The sequence below is a fragment of the Dendronephthya gigantea genome, unplaced genomic scaffold (genome assembly GCF_004324835.1).
Source record: "Dendronephthya gigantea isolate DGI-Jeju-01 unplaced genomic scaffold, DenGig_1.0 000080F, whole genome shotgun sequence".
In the NCBI taxonomy this organism is placed as follows: Eukaryota; Metazoa; Cnidaria; class Anthozoa; order Malacalcyonacea; family Nephtheidae; genus Dendronephthya; species Dendronephthya gigantea.
In genome coordinates this window covers 27,628-42,363 of record NW_021163090.1, presented here as the reverse complement: position 1 = coordinate 42,363, position 14,736 = coordinate 27,628, and the positions used below count along the sequence as shown (strand labels likewise).

General features: G+C 34.8%; 6 protein-coding genes across 7 annotated transcripts; 3 read left to right on the top strand and 3 right to left on the bottom strand.

Annotated features, from left to right (window-relative positions):
- The first annotated feature begins 343 nt into the window (after positions 1–343).
- On the top strand, positions 344–5,798 carry LOC114532681 (short transient receptor potential channel 4-associated protein-like). Its single transcript, XM_028554244.1, has 21 exons — positions 344–585; positions 725–856; positions 1,010–1,105; positions 1,817–1,883; positions 2,045–2,106; positions 2,201–2,286; positions 2,372–2,553; positions 2,677–2,802; positions 2,874–2,963; positions 3,069–3,196; positions 3,273–3,352; positions 3,422–3,458; positions 3,686–3,744; positions 3,829–3,884; positions 4,021–4,150; positions 4,244–4,472; positions 4,558–4,669; positions 4,754–4,854; positions 4,963–5,102; positions 5,178–5,244; positions 5,390–5,798. Exons 1-21 carry the CDS (start codon positions 502–504, stop codon positions 5,507–5,509), a joined length of 2,184 nt encoding a protein of 727 aa, XP_028410045.1. The 5' UTR covers positions 344–501; the 3' UTR covers positions 5,510–5,798.
- Positions 5,799–5,905: 107 nt separating this feature from the next.
- Positions 5,906–7,345, bottom strand: LOC114532695 (proteasome assembly chaperone 4-like). Its single transcript, XM_028554260.1, has 3 exons — positions 7,075–7,345; positions 6,812–6,887; positions 5,906–6,745 (listed from the first exon to the last, which is right to left on the bottom strand). Exons 1-3 carry the CDS (start codon positions 7,231–7,233, stop codon positions 6,627–6,629), a joined length of 354 nt encoding a protein of 117 aa, XP_028410061.1. The 5' UTR covers positions 7,234–7,345; the 3' UTR covers positions 5,906–6,626.
- A 135-nt stretch (positions 7,346–7,480) lies between these two features.
- Positions 7,481–9,607, top strand: LOC114532682 (F-box/LRR-repeat protein 14-like). The gene is made up of 2 exons (XM_028554245.1): positions 7,481–9,012; positions 9,103–9,607. The coding sequence occupies exons 1-2, from the start codon at positions 7,572–7,574 to the stop codon at positions 9,531–9,533; spliced, it is 1,872 nt and encodes a 623-aa protein (XP_028410046.1). The 5' UTR covers positions 7,481–7,571; the 3' UTR covers positions 9,534–9,607.
- Positions 9,608–9,823: 216 nt separating this feature from the next.
- Positions 9,824–11,255, bottom strand: LOC114532690 (biogenesis of lysosome-related organelles complex 1 subunit 4-like). Its single transcript, XM_028554253.1, has 5 exons — positions 11,088–11,255; positions 10,872–10,943; positions 10,263–10,364; positions 10,058–10,186; positions 9,824–9,987 (listed from the first exon to the last, which is right to left on the bottom strand). The coding sequence occupies exons 1-5, from the start codon at positions 11,229–11,231 to the stop codon at positions 9,844–9,846; spliced, it is 591 nt and encodes a 196-aa protein (XP_028410054.1). The 5' UTR covers positions 11,232–11,255; the 3' UTR covers positions 9,824–9,843.
- Positions 11,256–11,289: 34 nt separating this feature from the next.
- Positions 11,290–12,947, top strand: LOC114532689 (small nuclear ribonucleoprotein-associated protein B-like). Its single transcript, XM_028554252.1, has 6 exons — positions 11,290–11,394; positions 11,475–11,738; positions 11,906–12,008; positions 12,076–12,219; positions 12,305–12,508; positions 12,855–12,947. The coding sequence occupies exons 1-6, from the start codon at positions 11,392–11,394 to the stop codon at positions 12,872–12,874; spliced, it is 738 nt and encodes a 245-aa protein (XP_028410053.1). The 5' UTR covers positions 11,290–11,391; the 3' UTR covers positions 12,875–12,947.
- A 315-nt stretch (positions 12,948–13,262) lies between these two features.
- On the bottom strand, positions 13,263–14,405 carry LOC114532694 (nuclear envelope phosphatase-regulatory subunit 1-like). 2 transcript variants are annotated; one of them, XM_028554258.1, is made up of 6 exons: positions 14,312–14,405; positions 14,169–14,240; positions 13,748–13,821; positions 13,573–13,592; positions 13,430–13,484; positions 13,263–13,354 (listed from the first exon to the last, which is right to left on the bottom strand). In XM_028554258.1, exons 1-6 carry the CDS (start codon positions 14,346–14,348, stop codon positions 13,289–13,291), a joined length of 324 nt encoding a protein of 107 aa, XP_028410059.1. In that variant the 5' UTR covers positions 14,349–14,405; the 3' UTR covers positions 13,263–13,288. The 2 variants fall into 2 exon arrangements, with proteins under 2 accessions (XP_028410059.1, XP_028410058.1); XM_028554257.1 differs by having other exon boundaries at positions 13,573–13,682; positions 14,312–14,386.
- Positions 14,406–14,736: the final 331 nt, after the last annotated feature.

The window sequence follows — 14,736 nt, the reverse complement described above, 5'->3', positions numbered from 1 at the left end:
ATATATTTCGGTTCTTTACAAAATGACTGCCAATACCACAAGTTTCCTGAGGGCCAATATATATATGTAGTGCGCGAAGCTAAAAATCAATGAAATATCAGGTATTATAAGTCATTACAAAATGCATCAACACTAAGGGCGACATTCTGATGTTTTTTAAACATTTTCAAGACCCAGAGTGAAATTTTATAGCTGCTGCACGCAGTATGTTTGCAAAAAAGCGAACAATGCAAAAACCGCAACAATGATTGATCCCCACTTGCGTATATAATCATTCTATCGACGGTGCTGATTGGCTGATCCATGGAATTAAGACGTATTACTCAATTTGATTGGGTGAAGGTACGAGCGGAAGTTTTGTTGTGGCTAGAAGATGGAACACCGAAATGACCGAAGCAAAAACGCAAGTTTAGCGACAATGCAAGCCACAAATGATTTGTGTGTCTGTGAAGATCGTGTTTTATTTCATCCTTAAAAATATACACTATCCATCTCCACACGATGTCAAGACGTTGTAAATCAAGAAATATTTTACATGCTGTTGTGCAATCCAAAGAAAATGGACATCGTTTCAATGTGTTTAAGGTGACCTCATCTTTCGTACATTTCCAGCAAATCACCAGAAATAGACAACATCCTTTCGTGATAACACTACCTGGGTAAAATAATTTAATTCCACACTACATTAGCTTTCTGTTGTTGAAATATATTTCTCATTTAATAGATAAACCCGGCTTTCTTTGAGCTGCTTGACAAACGCCTCAATCTTCATGGAATCCCGAAACGGCTAACGAATCTTGAAAAGTGCTGTACGGTACAGAATTTTGATGTAGAGCGTTGTTCAGAAATTATAAAGGTAAGTTTATTCCAAAAGGCAGACTGAAATATGAAGCGATTTCTGTTGTACACGTAAGCTGTATTATGCCATAATCTTGCTTGATATATTACGGCTATATTCCGTGGAATCGTGGATAGTACCTTTATTTCCATGTTTATGATTGTTGAATAGGGTATAGCACAAGTTTTGTTCGACAAAGCAGGCCCTGAAGAAACAAGTCAACTAAGAGATATATGCACAATTATAAATGACTTCTCTGGACCTGAGGTATCGTGCAAGAGCTAGTACTTTAGAACAAATGAAGCACAACTATGGTACAATTTCCTATTTTGACGTATTAAGAAAACTAAAGTTATAACATTGTGGTATTTTTAAATTTACGACAGCTTTCAGCCTTTCAGTTGCATGTCTATATTAGGATTTTGTTTCATCTTTCTAGGCCATTTTTCGACATATTATGACAACGTAAGCGTTGGTTAGCGACCTCATTATTTGCGGTTATCCTCAGCAAGTAGAGTTGCGGTCTAGACATGTCGCCAACATAACATGCCATGCATAATTTTCCGCTTTAAATATTTCATTAATGCAGCTTGGATTTTTTTTATTGAAAACCAACCAAGATTTAGCCTTTTGAATGTAATGTTTCCAGTGATGACTATAGCTGTTCTATCTGGTATTAAGATGTGCTTGCAATTAATGTGAAGGGGTGGAATGGGGGTATCTCTATATGGATCTAATGTGCATTGCAGCAACACTGCATTGTACCCATTTTCATGTCCTGTCAGATATTATAATTAGAGAACTCTGTGCATTCATCCAGGCATTTACTAATTACCACCAAATTTCACCACAAGGTTAACATTGGAGGTCAGATGCTCCAAAACTGGCATAAAAAGTGAACCTCATGCCAGTATGCAATAGTGGGAACAAGAGTTTGTTGATGTAAAAACCAGGCCAAAACTCTTTTTCTTGCTTTAGATTTTAATCAGAATACTTTGTTATGAAGATGTGTATGGTTTTGGTCACCTGAAGTCAAAACCAACTGGTTAGTTCCTGGAATAATAAAATAAAGAGTATTTGCTATAGCAGTGAGAATGTTTTGTTTTTTTATTAACTGGCATGAAACTAAATTTACGTATCTGTTTCTATAATAAGTTCATATTTCTTGTAATCAGTGTAATGAGACTCTTACCTCTGCAATTTTAGATGAAGTACTTCAAAATCTATATTCAACTACTCTTGATCTATTGCACAATGTGAACTGTTATGTAAGTTCTTATATCATTGTCTCATTTTATTGCCATCAATGAGTGTACTGTTATAGCTTTAGGAATTGAAACAATGTGTGTATTATTCTGTTAGAACCCAAGTGTTGCAAGGATTCTTGGATTCAATGATCACTTGGTCAACCAGTTGTTTTCATTTCTGAAACAAAAAGAAACATATGTGTAAGTACTACTGTATTGGATATTAAAGCATTTGTATTTAAAGTTATCACATATATTATACTTAGTCTTTTCTTTGATTTTCAAGATATGCATCACATCTGTTAGATGACATCCTTCGAACTCGAAGCAGCATGCTTTCTCTACAGCAAGTCGATAATTTACCTCAACTTGTTTCCCAAATGAATGACCATCAACTGGCAAATTTCTGTCGTGTTTTATACTTTGTCCTTACTGATGCAACTGAGACATGTGAAGACAGAAATACATGTAAATTTTTAATACTTTTTTACTCTCTTGTGCCTGCATGAGAAGATCTATTGTTTTTAGTCTGTTATGCATAATTGTCATTTTTTAAACTGCCTTTCGTTATTGTCATTTCTATGTAATTAGTACTGAATCAAGATACAAATAAGAGGCTCCAAGAACAAGCTGATATTGCTGACAACAACCAAAAGATTTTACTTTCCATCACAGAATTTTTGCCTAGAGTCTGCACTCTAGCAAGTGAATCAATAGGTATGTTTGTTTTTGTTGTACTTATATAATTGCTGTGAAACCTGCTTTGTTAAGTGAAAATATTCTTGTAGATAAATCTTCACCATTTGTTCTTGGTGCAACACGTTTGCAGCAGTTGACATCGTTTTTCAGTGGTGTATTGGAAGATATTACTGATAGAGGTAAGTCTTGCAACATTGCAGTTTCAATGGATATATATTTCATTGGATGGACATTTCGATAATTAATAGATAATTTCCCTAGGCTAGACTTTGTTATCTTTTTAGATGATGGGGCCTCAATTTTGCATTCTCCATATTTTTCCTTATCCCTCAAATTTTTCCAAGATATAATGTTGAAAGTCGAAGCGTTGTTTGTTTTATGTGTTCTTCTCACAGGAACATTTAAAACTTCAGTGAGTAAAGTTTCATAATACTATTAATTTCATCATATATTCAGCATTATATTTACCTAACCCTTTCATTTATTAGGTCCAAGAAAAACTTGCTTCTCTCCGTTTGATCCCTAAACTTTGTATATTTTTTGATGAGCTGAATTGGACTGATGAGAGGTTTGTAAAGCTGGAAATGTGTTTTTATTGCTCAATGTAACAATTTTTCACTTCTATATCAATTTATAGAGAAATATCTGAAAGTGAAGATTGTCATTGTGCACAGGTAAGTTCCAGATTTTATTCTACTAAGCATAAATTCTGTACACACCACAGATATTTTGTCCTTTACCGATTCGAACTCAGAAGTCAATTTCTAGTGAACACAAAATTCTATACATGACCATTTTTGTATTAGTAACTGTTAGTGTCAGTCTTTTAGTTCTATTTTTGAAGCAATTTGCAGCAATTAATATCCCAGCTAATCTTATTCCATATGTTTTTCTTTAATAGGAATCTGCTCTGAAGATCCAGTTTCTTCGCTTACTCCATAGTTTTTGTGATCACCATGAGTAAGTTACCAGAAAAATAAACACAAATAATCTCATTTCTGTATAATTTTGACATTTACATTCAAACTTCTTGGGCTTTTTTAGCAAAAAATATCTGCTATTGACTCCAGAAGAACAACAGGAATTGAAAGGAATTTATGGTGAATAAAGTTATTCTTATCTTTGACCTGAACAAATGAGATCCTAAAACAAGAAAACATACTTTCATAATTCAACTCTGTGTACATTATTTTGCTTACATGACATTCTTTACAACTATTTTCTATAATCTCTCAGAACAAAATAAACTTGAAGTTCCTGAAACAATCAGAAACTGTGACAGATTTCAGTGTTGTGAAGGGGAACAAGGGTTGCTGACAAAGACTTTGGATGTATTGAGGAATGTACCACAGCACTCATCTTTAAGGTATATTCTACAAAAAGGACTCTTAAAAAGGTAGCTTATTTTATATATTGTTCATTTGCTAGTATTGAGAATATCGTACATCTTTCATTTTAGATTTTGGCTATCTCGAGCTCTTGAAGGTTTCTTGCGAGGCAAAGCCTCGTATGCAGATCAAATATTCCTCATCAAACGTGGCTTATTGAAACTACTTGTTCAGCATATCTGTTCAAAAGAGATGAAAACCAAGGAAGTTCTCCAGAGCAGTTTTGATTTGCTAGGAGAATTAATGAAGTTTAATTACATTGCATTCAAAGAGTTTAATGAAGTAATTACAGAGGTTGAGGTAAATCTTTTTTTTAATTCCTGTTTGTCAACACATTTTGTGAAGGTAGGTGAATAAAATCCCAACATTATCCTGCCTTTTCTAGTTTGACAAATTTATTTTGGTAATGACAAGCAATGTTGTTGACTCAAATATGTTCATGAGATGTTTGATTTTGTCCAATGAACATTTCGCATCGCGTCAGGAGTTTTCTTCACGTAAGTCCAGTGACACATATTGTGATATCAGAAGACCAAGTAATTAGGACTAAGTATATATTTGATCCATATCTATTGTATTAGGTTTGACATATCGCCTAATAGCCATGGTATCAAACTGGAAGCAACGTGTCTACTTGCTCCATAAGCTTATTATGTCCGTCTCTGTTGAGACATTAACACAGGTAAGAATTTTAAAGTTTAGACTTTGCAACATCAAAGTTCTTCAAATGTTTCACGTAAAAGTGCCTCGTAATGATCTCATAACGACCGAGGATATATTTTCTCTGCAGGAGAATGTCAGTTGTTTAAATACTGCTCTGGTATTTCTCATGTTCGCCTTGGACAAAGGATATCTTCCGCTTTATCTCAAAGCGTTTCGAAGTGAAGAAGCTGCTCTGAAAAAGCCTGGGTTTATACTCGACAATTTAAGGTAAGAAAACTCATTCTTTTCTTTTTATAAAGCATCGTCAGATTTATGAGAAATGTGGAACTTGTTAAATTTTAGATCATTACTAAAGTTTTGGAAAAGTCACTACTTAACCCGTGGAAAAGATTGCTCAGCGCTTGAACAGGTAAAATAATATTTCTAATCATAAATCTAATATATTACATTCTGACTCAAAACTGGACTCTGTTCTGAGAAATCTTTTCCTTAAACACTTAATTTACATCACAGGTTAAATAGTTGAATTTCGGAAACATGCTTTTCTTCTGCAGAGTTCCTGCATCAGCATCCGTCAATGGAGAGATGCTGTGGATATTTTGCTACAAGAGGATGTTAGCAATCCAAAAGCAGTTGTTCATTACATTTCCGGCAAAGTTGATCGAAACTCTTAGCTCAGGTTCAAAATGAATTCCATCTTCGTTAAACAGTTGTGGGATGTCGTTATCTATCAAAAGATCACAACCACTCAAGTGATTCTAATGGTGATCATATCATGAACTGGTAGTGTTGACAAGCAAAGATATGTCAGGCAACGATTTGGAGACTACTCAGTCTCAATTTTTTTCATTTTACTGCATAATCTTTGTGTACATAAAACAAAAACTACGGTAAGTAAATATTTGTAGATAATGTTAATGTAAAAATATTTGTTAATATATTATAAACATTTGGATCAGTATTTTGATATTACGGGAGCATTCAATAAAGAAACACGAACGATATGAATTTCCACAAACGATAAACTGATTAATAAATAAGAGCATATACATTGACTACATTCAAAGAAATTCAAAGAAATTCATTTCGTAACTACGTAACCATGACGTCATTGTATCTACTGCACGGACAAGCACGGTTACTACCAATAAATCTACCATTTGGAAACTGGACTTCATTCTCCAGGGAAAGCTCAAGGATTTTTCAAGCTGCAACAATGATCATCAAGGAAAAAATCACTGAATTTATCCAGTTAAAAAACCAACTAACAGGTTAGTTAGACATCTGTCACCCAGTATGTTCTGGTTGGTTGGGTAAACACCGAGTAAATTAACCCAATATTAACAGGTCTGATGATTGCCCTCAGGCCTCAATGATTACGTCAAGAAAACTAACAGGGACAACATTTCTATTACGGTCAAAGGCATCTGATTTTCATGCAGCCACTACCTGGGAAAAAATTGATAGGTGCAATCAACATATTTAACTTTAATTGCACAAGAGGTCCATCTGCACAACAGCAGAACAGATGTTGCTGCCTCATATTTTTTTTTCTCTTCTACTTGGGGTTGCCTGCCAGCAATATAAACCCTCAAACTTTTACACGGAAGAGCTGTTTCAATGTTAACTATTCAATTTAAAGCTAATACAGAAACCTAACTAACTAAAGAAAATCCTTCATTGAAAATCTTTGTTCATGGTTCATATTATCAAGGTTGCCTTTCTTGCTGCTGTGGGTCAACCTTGTATGCAATTTTCAGCTTGACCTACAGCTCAATTGAGTTCTTTACTTTAAAAATGGCTTGGTTTATTTTCTATTTCTTTCAGTAATCTTGTTTCCACCAAGGGAAGCAGTTTGTTATTTGGCGGTAAACTGTAGCTGACAAAACATTGCTTGTTTAATTTTTTGGCTAAAAAAGAAAAGCATTATTTCAAACACTACAGAAACTTTCAGTGAAATTTCACAAAGTGTTTACCAAATTTTTGAGCCAGTAAGTTAGAGGTCATGTCTGATTGTTCTCCCAGGACATTGATTACAGCTGGAGTGCTTTCCTATTGGTGGATAAAAGGTTAATTAGCCTCATTTCATTTGAACTTACAAACTTTGGTTTTATTGAAATCACTACTCTAACTCGATAATAATTCTAATATTTAAATCAGATTGGGTACACCCAATTAAGCTAAAACTAGTCGATATACCAGGGATCATGACAACTGTCAGTCAACCAATGGGACTCACATATTTGGTACACATTGCAACTGACAATGAATTTAACTCTCTTTTTTGGCCTATCCATACAAATAAACTGTCTTTCATTCTCATAACATGAAAGTGAACTACATTGTCGAACAAATTCTCAGAAAAATTATGAACTTTTATCTCCCCAGTGTCCATCATGCTAATCACGTTATTTAAAGGATCGTTTCCGTGTGACGCCGATCATGAACCGAAGATTAGGAGGCAAGTGCAAAAAAATAGTTCTGCAAAATTTACTTGAAAAAAGCGAAATATTTCAGACGAACTTATTCCTATTTAATCTGGTTTCCATTTACGACGTTTAATTTGTATGTTTTTTTTGTCAAGTTTCAGTATTTCTTAAAAAACACTTTGCTTCCGAGCAGGTTACGATGACTTATCGAATGGTCCCGAACATGGTACACAAAGTTAAAAACTAAAAGTATAGCTTGTAGAATGGTATTTTTTCATCTTGTTGGAGGAATTTGACTCCTAGAGTGATGTCAAGTAGCACAAATTATCACCAAGGTCCGTTGATCCCAGATATTGCTTCACATGTCTTCAGTTTCCTTGACACACAAGGAAAGCAAAATGTTGCTCGTGTTTGTCGCTTATGGCGAGATGTTGTTTACCTGCCTGTACATTGGAAGAATGTCAATGTGGAATTGCCTCCTTCGTGTTGTGAAGTTCTTGTTCAAAGTCTCGTTAAACGACGCATAACTCGCATTAGTTGTCCACGCAGTTCATCTGAAGATATATCAGTTGTTTTTGCATTATTACCTGACATAACCTACCTGAATGTTGGAGGTTGTCCTAGGGTCACTGAACTGCAATTAAAACGTGAATTTTGCCGCCTAGAGAAGTTAAAACATTTGGTTTTCAAACGTTGTACAAGGATTAGTGACACTTTTCTTGAAGCATGTGCTCCAAAGTTAAAGAATCTAAAATCATTGGTACTTGAAGATTGTGAAAATATAACTGAGTTTGGTTTGAGGACATTTTTAAAACATGTTCATGGCTTAGAAGGTCTTGATCTAACATGGTGTGAAAACATGAGAGATGTTTGTTTGCGAGATATTGCTTTGAACTGTACAGAACTGAAGTCCCTAGTCCTCCGTGGTTGTGATTGGTTGTCTGCGGATGCTATGCACCATCTAGTCAACCATCTTCCTAAACTGGTTCACCTTGATTTCCGATGGAGTCATGGCTTGACTGATGCAGGAATTAAAATTCTTGCTGAAGGCTTGCCTAATCTGAAATACCTTGATGTAAAAGAATGTCCATTGGTAACCAGCAAGGGTATCAAATATGTTGCCGAGAACTTACATCAGCTTGTTCATCTGGCATTTGGAGGATCAGACAATCTGAATTTGCAATTCTCAAGTAGTGATGATGAAATTGAAGTAATGTTCTTAGAAATTGCAGGCATGGTGAAGCTACAGGCATTGCAGTTTGATGTAGAAGGTCTGAGCGATGTTTGCATTAGAAATGTTTTAAAACGGTTGCCCAACCTGACCAGTTTAGATATGGGTTTTGTTGATAATCTTACAAACACAACTGTCAAGATAGTTGCTCAATTTTTACCAAACTTGCTCTTCTTGTCATTAAGCAGTCCATTTGTGTCAGATATGGGAATTACATTCATTGCACAAAATTTGCAGAAGCTTGTCTCATTAGATCTACGGAATTGCCCACTAACAAACAAAGGACTCGCTGAAATTGCACCTTTTCTCAAGAACTTAAGATCCTTGGTGCTTTCATCCCACCAACATGTAACAAATATTGGTGTGAAATGTCTGGCTGAGAATGCAAAGTCATTAACAAGCCTAGATTTAATGGATTGTGATTATGTTACTAACGCTGGAGCATCGTTAATTGCAATGAGAATGACCAATCTTCAACAACTGAATCTCTCCTTTTGTCACAAAATCAGCAATAAAGGTAATGTTTTATTTAGAAGCAAACAAAAAAATGTTATTCAAATGTTATGCTCTAGTTATATATATGACCCCAAATTGCTTATATTTTTAGGTGTGATAGAAATTGCCAAGAACCTGAAGCACCTTCGCCATTTGACTTTGGATCATACAAAAACAACAGACAAAGGATTTATTTATGTCTCCAGAGAACTGCCTCAATTATTGTCTATTGGTTTGGAAGGATGCAAGATTTCTGACAGAGGCCTAAAGGCAGCATCACAGTACTTGGGTAATCTAGAAGAATTCAACTTTGGCTCTCAATTGATAACAGATGATGGTGTAACATTTGCATTAAAATATTGCAAAGCATTGACTGATTTAACATTGACCTTTTGTCCAAAGATAAGTATTGTGAGTGTTGAATATGCTGTTCAGAATTTGCCATGTTTAACACATCTTGGTATAGAACAATGTTCCCAAGTCTCAATGCTTGGTATTGATGCCATAAGGCAATCCAGCAATGTCACAATCAGCTCATTTTGAGTAAGAAGATGCCTGAAATGTTAACATGCAGAAATATTCAAATACTATGTAATGTTATAGTGAATTATAGTGTTGCATACCCCATAAAATCTAGACAAAATTAAATATTTGAAATTATAAATATTTGCTTATCACAGAATTTTTGTATTTATTGCTGTAATAGATGGCTAGACCATAATTCATGAAAGGTATGGGTGTGTATAATCTTGGAAAGATTGTCATACTTTCGCTACAATGTCTTTGAGACATTTCTGAGAACAAAATTTAAATAACCTAGTTAGTAATAATTTAAACTGTAAACAAAGATTATTTAAATATTATTTTCTCCTGTTTCACTTTGTTCTGAATTATTTGTATCCAATGTTCTACTCTGATCTTTTTCGAAATATTGTTTTAAATCTGTTAATGTCATTGGAGTCCACTGAACATCAGGTGGTTTGGTTTCCCTTTTTTTCTGCAAAAGTATGTTATCAAATTAGTTTTAATTTCTAATTAGAAATTGTTTGATAAATTAATTATGATACCTGTCTGAATCTCTTGATAGGTAGAGAGCTGAGGAATCCTTTTACTGTTGATGTTCCAAGATCCTTCTCTGCTTTATTCACCTGTTCTTCAAGTTGGTCGACATTATTTTTCACTATTGAAACAAACTTCTGTAAGGAATCAGAAGAGGTATTTTTAATTTTGTAATAGTTAATTACTTTTTCATACCTGTGAAGTGTCACAAACCTCTAATTGGTCAATCTTTTGAAATATAACTGGGAGATCTTCACTTTGTGAAATAATTCTTGGAAGAAGATCTGTCATAAACATTCCGGATTCATTGCGAACCTATATTGGCAAGACTGATATAAGACTGGTAGCATTTTACACAGTGTTTATTAGAGGTATCACTATATGCAATTGCTAAGTTTATTCTCACTAGGAACAACATTCATTCATTCTCTTTTGCTAGGGTTTTTACTTCCCAGAGGGAAGTTTTAAAGTTCCAAAAATTTCACCAACAATTTGTTAGTGATAAAGTGTTGTAGTCAGGGTGTCAGCAACAGAGTTCTCACCAGAGATCATTGAACTTCCGCTCAACCCCGATAAGGACGTTACTGGGAACTAGTCAAGACAATATATTTATGAAAACAAAAAACCAGCAATGATTGTGGGAGATATGCATGAGCTAGTTAGCTAATGTGCGCATGCGGATGACATACAAATATTAATAATCATATACTCAAGAAATTAAAAAGGAATCAGGTTTTCATAGCCTAAGGAAAAGATTCCATTTTAAAAATTAATTCTAATTGACTCCGTATTTATTGAATACTGAATAGCGATTTATCTCACCATATCGGCTGTTTGACAAAACTCATCCAAACGAACCAACATATCCTCAATAATATCTTCATATGTTTTTACCTGAATGTTTTAAAAGAATTTTAATCGTTTTGTTAGCTGCAGCATTAATATAATGATGACATATAGTCTATACAGAAAAGCTGACAAAATTGACAATGCCCAAAATTCGCTCTGATCCTGCAAACATTTATTTGAATAAACTACCTGTGAAGAAACATCAACTTTAATATAGTTTGCAAAGTCTTGCGCACAGAAATCAAGATTTAATTCCGTCAAAAGATCTCCTAAAACAATCTTGGTGTTACTCGTATTTTCACTCGAATCTTCCGATGACGACATGGCCGCCATGATCACTCACTGAGCGATGATCACTGGACTGTGGTGGTATTTTGACGCCCGCGCACTGTGGTCAGTGCCATTATTTTAAACGTGCAAGTGGCGTTCCTTTTGAAAATCCTCATACAGAAAATATTTTCAATCGTTTTGCATCCGTCTAATAAGAACGAAAATGGTAGGTTTTTGTTGACAAAGATAAATAGCAATGTCTTTTTCCTATTTTACTCTGTTATTTTTTCATATTTCTTTTTACAGCCGATTGGAAAAAGTTCTAAAATATTGCAGCATATAAATTATCGCATGAGATGTACTCTGCAAGATGGTCGAGTTTTCATCGGTTCTTTCTTAGCTTTTGATAAACATATGAACTTAATACTTGGCGATTGTGATGAGTTTAGAAGAGTGAAATCAAAGAGCAGTAAAGGGGCTGACAAAGAGGAGAAGAGAGTTCTAGGTTTAGTTTTATTAAGGGGTGAACATTTAGTCTCCATGACAGTGGAAGGACCACCTGCTTCAGATGTAAGTATCTCCTTCATTACATTTTGTGAATATGATAAAACAAGATAGGAGGCTGTCAGAAAAATATTCTCTTAGGTTTTGTGTCAGGGTAGCCTAGACTTGCTAATTTTCTCTGTCAAATACTGTAAACAATTTATCAACTCTTATGTTTGACAAACTATTCTTAGGATAAACCTCGCCTCCCTAATACCAGTGCTACTCCGGGAAGTGGCATAGGACGAGCTGCTGGTCGTGGTGTGGCTGTGCAGCCCCAGATTTCTGCACCTGCAGGTTTGTATATTTGTTTATGAACAACAATCTTGGATGAAATGAATAATTTTTGTTGTGGTATATATAGGTTTAAGTGGTCCTGTCAGAGGAGTAGGTGGCCCATCACAAGATGTCATGACACCTCAAGGGCGTGGTGGCCCTGGTCGTGGTGAACCTCCCCAACGTGGAAGTGCACCACCTCGTCCTGGAGGACCTCCTGGTATGCCGCAAGGTGTGTAAACAATATTTTAACGTTGAAGTGTTCTTAGCAAGTGAAATGCTAGTTGTCAAATATGCTATGTTGGTTTCATTAACAGGTCCTCCTGGTATGAGACAACCAATGCCACCTCCAGGTATGATGGGTAGAGGCATGCCTCCCCCTGGAATGCCTCCCCCCGGGATGAGACCTCCTCCTGGAATGCAAGGTCAAGGTCCACCTCCACCACATATGCAAGGTCAACAGATGCAAGGTCAACAGATGCAAGGTCAACAAATGCCTCCACCTGGAATGCCACCCAGAGGTAAAAAAAATTCAGTGCAAGCAGGTTTATTCTGAGATTCAGTTGGTAAAGTTGCTATTTTAGTCGGTAGACAAAATATTTTTGATGACTAAAGAATATTGTCGATTATTCACAGTCGTTAATATCACTATGTCATCCTGTTTCTAATCTCTGCATATTTTCTATAAGTCCATCGATCAGTCGGTTTAGATGACCTTACAACCCCTCTGTAAAATATCTTGAGGATGGCCCTGAGTGCAAGGCCAACAAATTTCTAAATTCTTAATGCATATTGTAATATTTTTCATGTATTTATATTGTAATATTTTTCATGTATTTATTGAATCTGTCAACAAATATTTTTTAGGCCCACCAAGAAATATGTAAAGGATAAAAATGGCAAATATTGTGCAGTGAAAAACCAATTTGGTGCGATTTTCAAACTGTAATTTTTATTGTGCCATTGTTCATGCAGAGTACAAAACATTTGCATTGTATATTGCAATGCTTTTTGATGGAAATATTCATGAATTAGGAACTTTCTTTTAAAGATGGCATTTGTTCCTAATCATCTATCACTTGATATACATGCATTGACTATTGTAATATAGTAAGAAGCTTTGGATAGTTTTGTAAGATATAGTAAAAACACAAATGTTTTGAATGGGGTCCTTTTCTTTTCTGTTCTCCCATTAATATATTTACATTAATTTGCTAATAAATTACAGCACAAATAATTTTTAGAGGCTAATAAGACCAGACATTGTTTGATATTTAGCCAGAGTTTTGATTTGTTAACAGCTATCTTGCATGTGAAGGATATTTGTCTTGTAAAGAGGTTCTTGGTTTAAGAATTAATTTTCCTCTCTAAAAAATACAAAGAAATTTCTGCTTTCACATGCAAATAAAAGCTCTGTGAGGTTGATTTTTAAATTTACTCACATCATCACATGACATGTTATAATCATCCAAGACCAGCCGACATCTTTTTAAGATACTTTTGCAGAATGAAGGAAAAATCAGTTATTCAGCTTTACGTTATCTGATTACTGTTATCATGCACCAGACTGAGAAAACAAGGATACGTCTGTGGTTCTCTGACTCTCTTATGAATTCCAATTAATAAAAGTAAAATTAAAATGAAGATGTTAGTTGAGAAAAATTTGTGATTCCATAGTGATTCTAGAAATGTGACCTGAAAGATAAATTTGGTTATTTGAGGATGAAAAGGAAAGGTTGCAAGAAATATTTCAAACATACGTTTGCCATGGTTTCATCTGTTATCCAAAACCATGTGGAAAATATGGTGCAAATTGACGACATTGCAAACACAACTAAAAAGTAAGCCAGAAGTAGATGTAATTTTATATATTTTTTATTTTAATATTTTAGCATGTTTTATTAGTGCTGTACCCCCTAATACATGCAAGTCTCTTTCATATAAAACCAGTCTGACAGATTGAAAGATCTGATGTTGTTAAAGAAGCAATTTATACTACAGACCACCTGCACCAATGATATGTTGTGTAAACAGACAGAATGCATTTGCAAACTTAGACAGACAGAATATACAGAAAATATACACACGTAAAGTTCTACTATAAACAGTCAAGCATTCACTGAAGTTTAACACACAAATTGGAAACATTGAATTATTAAAACTGGAAACATTGTACAGTACTTCTCCAACGGACTGCCTTTGGATGTAGTCCTGATATATACTCTGTTAAACGTCGTTCAAATGCTTTCAGATCTATAATTAGATTAAAGAATTATAAAAAGCAATGATCGACCTTACTAAATTACTTTCAATTTGATTCAAACCTTCGGTAACTTCGACCTGATCTCGTTGAGAAGACATGTTATACCAGTGTCACTATTTTCCATCATTCATAATTTGCCATCTTCCGCGTCAGAGAATCCCTGGTGCCGAGGTACTTTGACGCATGTGAAATAGTGGGAATAGCCTTTGCACAAATACAAGATGGTGTCCCATTGGAGGCAGATAGGAATGAGGTATTTTCATTTTTTTCCTTGTTTTATACACAAAATGTAATTTTTTAATCATCTAGCCATAAGAGGAGGTTCTACTGTTTTTAATAATCAGAACACCGTAATAGAAAGCGTACTTTTATCGGCAATTTTGTTCTGTTTTTTAACAGCTATTTACAATATTCTGCTATTTGTGCAAGAGCTGTACGGCGATGTTTGAAGCCTGAGTTCAAAACTGACACAGCAAGACTTGACCA

Bases quoted from the DNA above. Each gene is read 5' to 3' on its own strand.
- LOC114532694 (XM_028554257.1), bottom strand. From the start codon at position 14,348: ATGTCTTCTCAACGAGATCAGGTCGAAGTTACCGAAG. The intron at 13,683-13,747 runs GTATGTTTGAAA...TTTATCTTTCAG, and splicing joins CAGATGAAACCATGGCAAAC to GTCACATTTCTAGAATCACT. The intron at 13,485-13,572 runs GTATCCTTGTTT...ATTCTGCAAAAG, and splicing joins AGAGTCAGAGAACCACAGAC to TATCTTAAAAAGATGTCGGC.
- LOC114532682 (XM_028554245.1), top strand. From the start codon at position 7,572: ATGTCAAGTAGCACAAATTATCACCAAGGTCCGTTGATCCCAGATATT. The intron at 9,013-9,102 runs GTAATGTTTTAT...TTATATTTTTAG, and splicing joins TCACAAAATCAGCAATAAAG to GTGTGATAGAAATTGCCAAG.
- LOC114532690 (XM_028554253.1), bottom strand. From the start codon at position 11,231: ATGGCGGCCATGTCGTCATCGGAAGATTCGAGTGAAAATACGAGTAAC. The intron at 10,187-10,262 runs GTTTGTGACACT...GATTCCTTACAG, and splicing joins AAAAGATTGACCAATTAGAG to AAGTTTGTTTCAATAGTGAA. The intron at 9,988-10,057 runs GTATCATAATTA...ATACTTTTGCAG, and splicing joins CTATCAAGAGATTCAGACAG to AAAAAAAGGGAAACCAAACC.
- LOC114532689 (XM_028554252.1), top strand. The intron at 12,009-12,075 runs GTTTGTATATTT...TGGTATATATAG, and splicing joins CCAGATTTCTGCACCTGCAG to GTTTAAGTGGTCCTGTCAGA. The intron at 12,220-12,304 runs GTGTGTAAACAA...TTTCATTAACAG, and splicing joins ACCTCCTGGTATGCCGCAAG to GTCCTCCTGGTATGAGACAA.
- LOC114532695 (XM_028554260.1), bottom strand. From the start codon at position 7,233: ATGATGGACACTGGGGAGATAAAAGTTCATAATTTTTCTGAGAATTTG. The intron at 6,888-7,074 runs GTGAGTCCCATT...ATCCACCAATAG, and splicing joins TTGCAATGTGTACCAAATAT to GAAAGCACTCCAGCTGTAAT. The intron at 6,746-6,811 runs GTAAACACTTTG...TTTCTTTTTTAG, and splicing joins CTTACTGGCTCAAAAATTTG to CCAAAAAATTAAACAAGCAA.
- LOC114532681 (XM_028554244.1), top strand. From the start codon at position 502: ATGTCAAGACGTTGTAAATCAAGAAATATTTTACATGCTGTTGTGCAA. The intron at 586-724 runs GTGACCTCATCT...CTCATTTAATAG, and splicing joins ATCGTTTCAATGTGTTTAAG to ATAAACCCGGCTTTCTTTGA. The intron at 2,554-2,676 runs GTAAATTTTTAA...CTATGTAATTAG, and splicing joins ATGTGAAGACAGAAATACAT to TACTGAATCAAGATACAAAT.